The 12,041-nt window shown below is 43.0% G+C and overlaps 1 protein-coding gene across 8 annotated transcripts in view; it reads left to right on the plus strand.

Moving 5' to 3' along the window:
• Thrb (thyroid hormone receptor beta) overlaps positions 1 to 12,041 on the plus strand; it is a 369,155-nt gene that overhangs the window by 341,184 nt on the left and 15,930 nt on the right. For all 8 annotated transcript variants that reach the window (XM_078038291.1, XM_078038289.1, XM_078038293.1 and 5 more), the window contains 2 exons: positions 3,498 to 3,645; positions 6,188 to 6,393. In XM_078038291.1, coding sequence (XP_077894417.1) covers positions 3,498 to 3,645; positions 6,188 to 6,393 — 354 coding nt within the window. The remainder of the gene's footprint in view (positions 1 to 3,497; positions 3,646 to 6,187; positions 6,394 to 12,041) is intronic.

A 12,041-nucleotide genomic window follows, 5' to 3' on the forward strand; every position in this document is an offset into this window, starting at 1 on the left:
AGCATTTCATATGGCAAATTTTGAATTCTGGGAGAGAATCTAATGAAAATTCCATTTAATACTTAACTCCCCAAAGTGACTCTCCAGACTGAATATGCCTTATAGAGTACTGAATGCATTACCAGCAATTGACTTAAACAAAGGGCGAATTGAGCTTATTAACCCATGTCCTTGCCTCACTAAAATCAACTTTCCTCTTTTCTCAAAACCGCTGGATGTTTGGGGCTTGATTCAGCTAAGGTTTCTTTTTTTCCCTTTTTTTTTTTTTAAATCATGTAGCACACCTGGTATTACACAGGAGGATGGCAAGTTCAAAGCCAGCCTCAGCAACTTAGCAAGAACCTGTCTCAAGAAAAAAGAATAAAAGGCTGGGGATGTGGCTCAGTGGTAAAGTGCTCCTGGGTTAAATCCCCAGCAAACACATACACAAAAAAAAACATCATGTAGCAAAGGCAGCTTTCTCAACTCCTGTGCCTGTATCTCCATCAGAATTCTGATTCTGGGATTGCCTCGCTTCCTTGATGGGGGCAGGCTGGTAATGACAAATTGTGAAAAGGTCAGTTTTTAAGAATGGCAAAAGTTTTTTTTTTTTTTTTCCCCAAAGCTATGCTTCACATATTGCTTAAACATGCGAGTTTTTTTTTCTATGGGACAGAATGTTGTCCTTTTTTGCTCTAACAAAAGTAAAATCTTTTGGAGATATTTTCTTGTGCTAGTTGTTAATGCATCTTTTGTAGAAGAAAAAAAAATATGTTGCTCCACAATTATTTTCTAAGACAGACCCCAAGCTTAAGAGCTTCCCAAATACTGAACTAGGAGGGTAAGACTCAGCTCCCCGTGTCACTGATTGGCACATCATTCCAGACCACTAAGAAATAGGTCCATCTTCTCAGGATGTACTGAAACTTCTTTAAAAGGATACCTCTGCTCACCAACAAACCAATGAAATATGTCATCATTCCATAAGACCTCAGAAAGGCTTTTGTCATTATTTTACTCTGAGTGTTGAACCCAGGGACTTAGGGATTGGGAGTTTATCTTAGAGCGGGTGCTTAGCATCCCTAAAAGGATTTTTTTAAGTAGACTATTATAAAGATCTTCTATTCAAGTCTGCTTTTGTGGGCTGGGGATAAGCTTAGTTGGTAGAATGCTTGCCTCAGGGCATAAGGCCCTTGGTTTGATCCCTAACACCAAAAAAAAAAAAAAAAAAAAAAAAAAAAAAAAAAAAACCCAAGAGTTGATTTTTGTCACTTTTTAAGATGAAGAGGCCAAGCATCTTTATATTTAACTGAGATGAAGTGGTCCGTCATCCTATGAAAGTATACCTTATTATAGCTCAGGAGGGTATAAAAGGAAATAGGTCCATAAAACACCCAAGAAAAGTCATCAAGTGTAGGCTCAGGAAAGATGGTGCAATGATGGGTATAGCAAGGCACCACCAGCCTTTTTTCAGAATAGGCAAAGTCGAAATTATTTCACCCATCCCATTAGAGAGTGCACAGGATGGCCCTTGGGGAGAAGTGGGTCTCCCCTTATTCTGGCTTGCACACCTCACCCACTCATTAGTGCCGACTCTTCAGGATGCCCCCAACCCAGTCCTATCCTTGGAGCAGGCATCAGAAAGAACATGAGGGAGAAGAGGGTCACCCCAGCTTTCCATGGAGAAACCACCTGCCTGTCCTGAGCGGCCCAGTCCACATCCTCACTGGCTGTCTTGGACTTTCCCACCTCTAGGGAAACAGGTTGTGCTGGCCTCCAGTTTCTGTGCCCTGAAGGTTTTTTTTAATTTTTTCTTTTATGGTTATAGATAAAAAAAAAAAACTAAACAAACAAAGGAAGGCATGCTGTTTATGTGGTGTAAGGATTGAACCCAGTGCCTCACCCATGCTAGGCAAGCGCTCTGCCACTGAGCCTGTGCCCTGCATCTTGCCTGTAATCTCTGGGTTTCTTTAGCCCTCTTCTGTCCTCCTTAGGGATGGGGGTTGTAGCGCAGCTTACACTTCACTTCTGTGACATGCTCTGACATTGACACTATTCAGGCATTGCCCACCCTGAACAGCAACACTGCTGCCTTCTCACCCAGCTGACCCGTGTGTGATTCCATGGATCCTGTAACTGTATATTCACCTCATGAACTTGAACAACGCAAATAGTAAAGGATTTACACACAGGCCCCCAAATCCAGCCTATAAGTCTCAGTCATTTTCTTTCTGCTTTGCCAACATAACGTCCTATGTTGGACCTTTTCATTGTAAGGAAGCGCTTTTGTGTCTGTTGAGGAATATGCAAAGTGGGCATATGGACCTCACCAAAGCCAAAGAAAATTACCCAGGATAACAAAAACGTGGGCTGAAGCTGGCATTTCCATCCCACCACTTCTCTAACAAAGGGAGAGGCCCCCTTTAAGTTTCAGCAGCAAACTCCTTCAAACTTGCCAGTCTGCCAAGACAGATAAAAGAAATGTTTTGGAGGGGCAAGTGAGCGGGGAACTAGGGATGTTCTGTTCACTCAAATAATACAGTAAAGTCATTTCATATCATGTAAGCAGTTAAGCAAAATAAGATTTGGATTACAACTCCTGGGTTGCAGATCAAGTTACAGCATGAACTTACTGCGAAGCAAGCAACTGAACCTATCTGAGTCTTAGTTTTTTAATCCCAATGATGGGGACATTAAGAGTACAGCCCCACCACCCCCCCCCCAGGGTTATGGGGAAGACAGAAGGACATTCGTGTCCACAGCACTTTGCAACGTAGCCCTCACAATGAGTGCTGCCATTATCAGTTCCTGCAATTTAGAGTACAGTTGCCAAGACTTCAGAATCATGTCCAGAAAGCTTCAGTACAATCCCCTTGAGAATGTTATGTAAGTCACCCAACCCTATAACTGAATAGCATCCTTCAGACAGGAAAAACAAATTGAATTTGTGGGTGTATGTCTACAAACATTGAAGAAAAGAAATTAGTTATGGGGGAAATGTGATAGAAAACCCAGAATTTTCTTCTAAGTGCTGTTGTTTGAAAGGCTAAAAGAATTGGCCATCTCAAAACAAGAATTAAACTAGATTTCTAAAGGCACTTAATGCATCTACTTAATTACCAAGTAATTGCTAATAAGTCTCAAAAGCATTTGGCTCTTTTAATCTCCAGTCTAAAGTCCCCCATAGCTTAAATTCAACATCATCTTAATACCCTATGAAATAATTTATATTATTCAATGTATAGATAATAAAAACAAGTGCTAGATTCTCCTATTAGCTTCATTTCTCCTTGAATAAATGGGGGGAAAAAAGTATGGACCCTGCAATCCTATGACATCTCCTTTAGCTCTTGGGGTTCACTTTGGGGCTACCATCCTATATTTGAGGATGCAAAGCTAGAGACCCAAACACAGGTTAAGGTCCAAAACAAGATCTCATAGTTATGTGGATCCAAAATTCCAGAATCGTTAACTAGAAAATATGAAACTGTTATCTGAGGTTTTTCTTTTTCATGTAGGGTTTCTTTAGAAGAACAATTCAGAAAAATCTCCATCCATCCTATTCCTGTAAATATGAAGGAAAATGTGTTATAGACAAAGTCACGCGAAATCAGTGCCAGGAATGTCGCTTTAAGAAATGCATCTATGTTGGCATGGCAACAGATTGTAAGTAGATCTTCATTTGCTTCCTCTTTGAGGAGTGTTGATTGGGGAAGGGTTTGGTGCAAGATCAACCAGACAGAAAAGCAAGCAGGAACCCCTGTGTGCAGAACCTGGTGTTCCCGTTCAGGCTTAGCTCTAAGGGGATGTGGGAGCTGTGAACCTCATCCTACTTCCATCTTATCAACTCTCAAAGTATCCAGATGATGGGGGAAGGAAAGGGGTTAAATTTATCCCTGCTGTGCACGCAGCAACAGATTGCAGCACATTACAAAGGAGGGGGTTTTGTCCACTGACCTTGATCAGTAACTTCTCATACCCAGGGTTCATATGCTCAGACCCCTGGTGACTCGTCCCCTTACTTTTCCAGAAGCAGAAATTGGAATTTACATTACGGGCATTCTTGGAGATGGGGCATTGGTGGAAAACATATTCAAGAGTTTCTGGAGAATTCAGTCAAGTGCTACTGCATGAGTCATCTCTCAGTGGCTTGCTTGTATTTTTAGCCATAAAGACATTCGAGCCGAAGTTGTCCTGCCCAGTTTTCCAAGTGCCACAGCATATGGTGATAAGATTAGCCCTGGGGGGGTCTCTCCTCCCCACACTGCACAAGGGATTTATACCAGTCGCTTCAATTAATCCTAAAAAGAATAATTGTGTCACTCAGCATGTGCAGCTTCCCTTCCACCAGGCTTCAGTATCAGTGATTTCTACTGCCATTAACTTTTGCACATCCATGAGTGCTTGCAACTATTAGTTAAAAAGGAAAATGGAGAAAAGAAAATGCACTAAGGACTCTTTCTGATACAGGAGGAAATACTCATGGCTTATGTTTATATGATAAATAGAATTCTCTCAGGAGGAATGAAAAAAAATAAAAATCCACAGAATGTCGCACTTTGCTTGATAAGACAGGGTAGAGAACCTTCCAAAAAGGAAGAGGGCTGGGTTAGGGTGTTAGGCTGGAAATCCTGAGTTAATCCCTACCTCTGGCTGCGAATGTTCCTTATCTTTTAAAGACTTTAGCCCTTGCCAACAATACGCCCAGTAAGAATGTGTGAATATGATTGACTTGGAACAAAATGCTTAAATGTGTCACTACAATGAACCGTTATTACTGAACATCTATTTCATGGTTTCATTGGGAAGATCTGAAAATTTATGGGGTTAAAAAAACTCAGTGTTAGTCCTACTGTAGAAACAAGTTCCGAGTGTCTCTTCCTGCTCACAAGGCATGTTACAAGCTCAGGCATTATAAGCAGAAAAACTTCTGTTCAAGTCCCACAACTGCCACTAGCTAGCTGGTGGCATACAGCCTCAGGTTTTCCTTCTCTGAAATCAGTGTCTACCTCCAAGGGTTGTATCCAGAGTTAAATTAGATAAGTGTTTATCAAATGCAGCAATCTCTGGCACACTGGGAGCATTTGGGAAATGGGACTACAGGTGTTATTACCCTTTAGTAAATGAGCCAAATGACGTAACAGGGCTCATTCACATTTTTAAATGCTTATATATGACTTTGAAAATCCAGTCCGGATCATCTGGGGTTTGATGTTCTATTTGTTCATTCTCCAGGTATCCTAGTTCCCCTCCTCCTGCTACATCTGCTTTTCCTTCCCTGCCGAGTCTTCAAGTAGCTCTAGAAAAATGATGTTGTAGAACTGGAGTCAGGAACCCTGGGCCATGAGCTGAATTAGATAACATTTAATGCCTCTTCCAATTCTAAAAATACCGACTCAGGAATATAAGACCTGAGCTTTTCCATTCCACTAATAGCTACTGAGTCTTGTGCAACGGTTTTGGTTTAGAAATTAACCACAGAAATAGAGGTTTCTTATTATTTATGCAAAAAAAAAGGTTGTAGCTACATTTACTGATTACCTACAGTATATTATCACATTGCATACCTTGTGCCGTGGGTATTATTGATTCCTTTTCACCTAAGAAGAAATGAAACCTCAGAGAGCCTGTCACTTGCCAGCGGTCACACAGCGAGATGGTGGTAGTGTTAGGATTCAAACCAAAGTCCTTCTAGATTCCAAAGACTAGGATCTTTACCACTGAGGGTTGATCAAGTAGAAAATAATGCATAGTGAGTACCTGCGGTTTGGTTTTTGTTCGTTTCTGAAGAAGGAATTAGGAGTCTCCTATTACTGCTCCAGGACATTTTCCTTAACCTGAAGTTTTTTAAGGGAGGTGGAGAGAATAGAAATCCTGAGAGTGAATTCAGATTGGCTAGACAGATGTGCCTCTGTGACCCTATGGGTAGTACAGATCACACCTCTCTGCTCTTTGCAAGAGCTATATTCTGTCACATTGCAGTGCCCAAAGTTCCCTCAGGACATTGAGAGTTGCTCCTGGGCTGATGTTGGAGGATGGCTAGTCCATGGCGCTTTGCTACCAAAGGGAAAAAATGCTACCATGTGACCCCCACACTCCCTTACTCGGCCATCTGTGCCGCAGTGGCCCCTCCACAGAGGCTCCAGGACATGCAGGGTGCCCTGTGTCCTGGGAGCATCTGTAGGTCTCATCTTTCTCTCCCTCCCAGTGGTGCTGGATGACAGCAAGAGGCTGGCCAAGAGGAAGCTGATAGAGGAGAACCGGGAGAAGAGACGTCGGGAAGAGCTGCAGAAATCCATCGGACACAAGCCGGAGCCCACAGATGAGGAATGGGAACTCATCAAAACCGTCACCGAAGCCCATGTGGCAACCAATGCCCAAGGCAGCCACTGGAAGCAGAAACGGAAATTCCTGGTAAGGCTTCCTCCCACGGCTCCGGATCACCTACACACCAGGTATTTTCCACCTCAACTCGACTCGTTCCCACAGCTCAAGGATGTGGCCATTATTGTCCCATCTTATTGATGGGCCCGATTTGAATCCTGGCTCTGCAAGTTTCTTGGCCTCCGAGTTGCAGTCTGCCTATGTGAGACCTAATGGCCTCTCCTACCATCTACTCTTTGTGATTCACTGAATTCCAAGGCAGTTTCTCTGGCCTTTGGCCTCAGTTTGCTTTTGCTGTTAATGAGGTCTGTCCTGGAACAACTCCCTGGTAAACTTCATGACCTGCCAGCTTTCCCTGTCCCCATTCATTCTTCCCTCACATGCCCACTGTATACATTCTTAATCCTTAAGAATAGCCTTTAATTCCATCCCTCAAATATATTTTTATGTCAGTGATAGGGCACTTGCCTATGAAATCCTGGGTTCCATCGTCTGCACAAAGAAAAAATATCATGTCAAAAATGTTGTTGTAGATCTATTTTGGGGGGCTGGGGATCAAACCCGAGGTCCACACTAGGCAAGTGCTCTACTGCTGAGCTACGTTCTCAGCCCTCTAGAAGTCAAAATTTTTAAAGAAATTAATGGAAGACTATGAAAATAAGGAAGTAGGGACAGAGGGAAGGTGTGTAGGAAAAACAGACTTTTCTAGACCCTTGAATATTAGCATTTAATGTTTTTCTAAAAGCTGGCAGCTGTGAAAGCTCTCCCCACCCACTGCTCATTTAGACTTCATAGTGCTTGATATTAAGCTGGGATCACCAGCCCCATTTTTTTTTTAAGATATGCAAACTGGGCCCAAAAGCCACTAGGAACTTCTGACTCCAAGTCCAAGCTCTCTGCCCACCTCATCAGATGGACTCACCATCTCAGAGACTGATCCTGTTAGTCCATATCTCTAGGGAATATCCAAGTGCCTGCCCATCTGAACAAGCAGATACAGTGGCATCATTGGGCTTGCCCCTCAACATTTTAATGCAACAGTGCTTTTAAAATCATAATAACCTTATAGTAAGTTTTTGCAAAGAAAAAGCTTGCATATAATCCACCTGTTGAGAAACCATGGCCTTCATGGCTGTAATGAAAGAATGATGGCAGTATTTTGTTAATGGCTTCCACTAATAGCAACATTTAGCAAAGCCTTACATGACCTTTACTGTATGCCAGGCACTATTCTAAGTGATTGCATACATTTACTCCCTGTACCAACCCTACAGGTAGACACAAAGGACATCCCCACTTTACAGAAGGGGGGACAGAGGCAGAGAGGTTTAAGAAATGTGTCCGTGTTCCCACAGCTAGTATGGGGTGGTGGCAGGTACAGCAGGCTCCAGGAGCCATACTCCTCCCTGGCCACCTGCACAAACTTGAGAAGCCTCCTAAGACACAGCACCTTGGAGGGGCAGCCTCATAATGCCTTCATCGTGCATCCCCACTCCATGTATTGGGGGCTTAGCAGGACAGAGTCCTGCCTAACCATACCCCTAAATCCCTCCTTTGCCCAAACATGTCAGTCATAATGAACATTTAGAAACTACTTTCAGAAAAGCTGGGCACAGTGGCACATGCCTACAGTTCCAGCAATTTGGGACCTGAGAGAGGAGGATCAAAAGTTCAGCCTCAGCAACTTAGTGAGACCTTGTCTCTCTATAAAATACAAAAAAGGGCTGGGGATGTGGCTCAGTGGTTAAGCACCGACCCTCCCCCCCCCCCAAAAAAAATAAAACACTTTCAGGCCCAGTGCCACATTCTGACTTCAAGTAGTGGCCAATAATGGAATTCAAGCTGAATTCCAAGCTTGATAGAAAATTTGGGACAAATTCTTAACTTTTCTCCCAAGGGTAATTCAATAATTTTATTTACTTTCAAAAGAAAATGGATACTAGTCTCAGCTGTCACTAAAGGAAGTCACCGAGCAGCTACTGTGTGCCAGGAAGTGATTATGTCAGCTACATTCTATTTCAGGGAGACAAATGCTAGTGGTGAGTACAAAGACAGTAAGATGGGACAGAGTGCTCATGAATGAAGTGGGAGGACTTCATTTCTCCAACTAGGGTGCGCTTAAACAGAAAAGGGCTCTCTGAGGAGGTGACATGCAAGCCATGTCTGCACGCTGAGAAACAAACCTGTAACCCAACATATAATCAGACCTCTCCATGGTTTCTTCAAAGACAGGACAATCTGCCTTGAGTCTGTACCCTTAATTGAGAGCCTTCTGCCAGTCATGGGTCTGATCATGTGCAGAAATAACCAAGAAAGGGACAGCACAGCATGATTTGCCCTGAGTTTTCTGGCAGGGCCATAAGATGATCCATGCCAAAGAGGGTCTTGTTGAGGATACCATCTACCAAGCAGTCTCTTACCCACCTGTCTCCCTCCCTGATGAAGCCGACGTGAAATCTTTTTGTGGCTCCTTGATCAGGTCAAGAAATTGTCCCTCTTGATCCGAATATAAATAAGTGCTTCTCTAAGCCATTTATTCTCACAGGGGGACATTAGAACTCCTTTACTGTCCCAGTGATCTAGACCATCATTTCTAGCAGTCCATCACAGTCTGTGCCTGCATCTCCTACAGGTTGGGGGACCATGTTCCTTTCACTCCCACCCCAAGGGCTGCAATCACATTCTCTCCTCCTTTGTACACAGCCTGCTCTCCCCCGCCCCCACGCCATGGGGAGAATCTCTCTCCCTCCTTGAACCTAGGCTATGATTTAAAGGTCTATGATTCCTTTAAATGGCACATTAGGGCAGAAGAGATGCTTCTAAGGTTGGGTCACTGGGAGGATGCCCAGAGGCTACTTGTAAAGCAAGATTCCCAACCAACCTAGGCACCAGAAGAGTTAAAAAAAAAAAAAAAAATGATAGCAGCCTATTGAGCCATTCAATGGCAGCTGGATGAGGGGCTGGTGATTGTTTCAAGCCACTAGTGGGGGAAGGGGTTGTTACCACAGTAATAGATGAACAGAACTCAAAATTAAGTTAAACATACCGTTTCCCTGGTCCCAGACATATTTATTACACACTCCATACGAAATTGAGTATTTATGCTCAGAGTGAACATTGCCACCTTTTGATCAATGCATTATTCCTGTAAGGACGTTAAGAATCCTTTCCGAGAGTTGGCTTTGTTACAGGGTATACATGTACCGAAAGGTGTCTGGGGACCGAGTAGGCTTTTATGCACTAGGGATTGTGCCTCCTGCATGGCGGAGTGCTGACCACCACCTCTTGGGTGCTTTCAACACTGTTCCACTAATTATTTCATCGATTTTTATGTGATGTCCCATCTTGTTTTAGAAAAATATTTGAAGAGGCCTATTATGATAATAGTAATATAGGGGTTTAAAAGTTATATATTGTCATAAAAGTTACAAGATTCACTAATCTGGAAAAGTAAGTTAACTTCGACCCCAAAAGAAGCGACTTCATTTTTTCACTCTAGGACCAGATAGAGAAAAAAAAAAAAAGACGGGTAGTTTGACCTGGGTTTCAAATCTATATTTGAGTTTTGAGAAAATTAGAGTGTTTGGCTCATGAGGGAACCTTGGCACAAGCCATGTTTCAAAACCGCTTCCAAAAGCATTGAAATCATGTAATATTGTAGTTTTCTCAAATCTCTGAGGCTACAGAAATGCCCAGTTTTACCAACAATTGGCTTGTGAAATGTGATGACGGACAGCAAGGGAAAGCTGGTCTCTCCACCAGGTGTCCCTTCTGGGCCTCCCTGGGGCAGGGACACCTTTAGTTTGACCCCTCTGTTGCTTTTGTAACTTCTAAATCAGTTATCTCACTTCTGTAAGACTCAGTTGCCCGGTGGCCTTCCAGATGGCATAAAAGCAATAGATAACAAGAGGCCAGGCACCATTTGACCCGTTAACAACCACCACGTAGGTGGTTACGGTGTACATTCTCCCTCCCTGGAAAAGTGGGAGACACTAGTCATGTCCCAAGTCTCAGGACCTCGAATCACAATCTACCCAGCCCTCCAAACATGCAAGACAATACCCTGTGAACACTCTGAGATCCCATCCCACTCTACATGTGCCAAAGAGCTGCCAGGTCAAGCCAAGAAGTCTGCCAAGAGCCAACTAGCAGCAGTTCCTGCTTACCACAAACAATAGTCATGAAAGAGTCACAACAGGAAGCCAGTAAGTGGAGATTTACATAACATCAGCCACCCAGGTGCTAAGCCTACACTTGTACTTAAAAAAAAAAAAAAAAAAAAAATTATCTCCATCCTTACTCTCCAGAGAGTCACTCTGGCTTGCCTATTCCACATTCTGTGCATCTTTAGCCCCTGAGACATATCTTAAACTATGTCTTTCCCACTGTAACCAAACCTATGGGTGTTGCCAGTGTCTTCCTTTGGCGCACACACACACCATAATAACCACAACTATCACACCTCTCTCCTGTTTACACCCCTTCAGTGGCCATCCCTTTGCATTTAGAATAAGCCTGTGTCCTCTCCATGGGCCAATATAATGGGACTCCTACCTGCCTCATATCATTACTGGGCTCTACCCATCTCAGCCTCCTTTCTGTGCTGACTTTTCCCTTAATTGTCCTTCCCCCAGGCCTTTGACATTCTGCAAGTCAAAGCTTGCACATTGCTTTTCAAAGGGTCCTTGACAATACCCTGTCACTTCTGGTCTTATCACAGACTGAAATTTATTGGTGAATATATTTTTCTTATCTATTACCCGTCTTCCTCAGGATACAAGTTCCTTGATGCTGCATTGTTGAAATCTCATCATCTAGATCTAGACCTGGCCCATAGTACTGGTTCATAAATATTGGCTAAATAAACATTGACACATTGATTCATTCCATTAAATAATAAGCATCTGTCCTCCACCATTTGGACCGATGCCTTGAACATAATAGGCAAAAATACATAAGGCTTATTCCCAACTCCTTTGAGAAGTTTGTCTTTGATATGCACCTACAATTAAAAGTGATAGTAATAAATGCCTAGTGCATGGGGTGGGGGGAATAAATGTGGACTCCCATGTGTGCTCTCAGGTGAGGGAGAACTGAGATCATCTTGCAAGATGTCTAGGAAGAGACTGAGTAGGGTCTTGAAAAATGTGTGGGACTTTCAAAAAAGTGTCTAGAGAGAAGGCAGCTGGGAAATGAGAAAGCAATAAAGCAAGTTGTGGGAAGACAGGGTGAGGCCAGCTGGCTGGTCCCGTATGTCCATTTAAGACAGACAAGAAGCCAGAGAGAGTTGGAAGGACCCACCCAAAAGCAAGCAAGATAGCTGGACCCACAGAGGCAAAAGCGGGCATTCCCAAAGGTCCACTGCAACCCAGAGACCTGTCCGTCCCTGAACTAGCATAAATCCAATATTGTGTATGTGGACAAATGGATCTCATGGCCTTATGTATCACTGCATGAGCTACAGTAACATACCTAACAGATCCAAGCGATGTCAAAACACGTTTTGTCCTTGTAGGTGAAAAATCTTAGTGCAAGTCATAAACAAGGTTGTATTTAACTCATCAAGTACCTATATAGAGATTTTCATAAATGTTTTATTTACTTATACATTACTTATGTATATTCCATGTACAGAATATGTATTTTTTCTATCTGAGAACCATTATGGGGATAAACCT

Source organism: Ictidomys tridecemlineatus, chromosome 2 (genome assembly GCF_052094955.1).
Source record: "Ictidomys tridecemlineatus isolate mIctTri1 chromosome 2, mIctTri1.hap1, whole genome shotgun sequence".
Lineage (NCBI taxonomy): Eukaryota > Metazoa > Chordata > Mammalia > Rodentia > Sciuridae > Ictidomys > Ictidomys tridecemlineatus.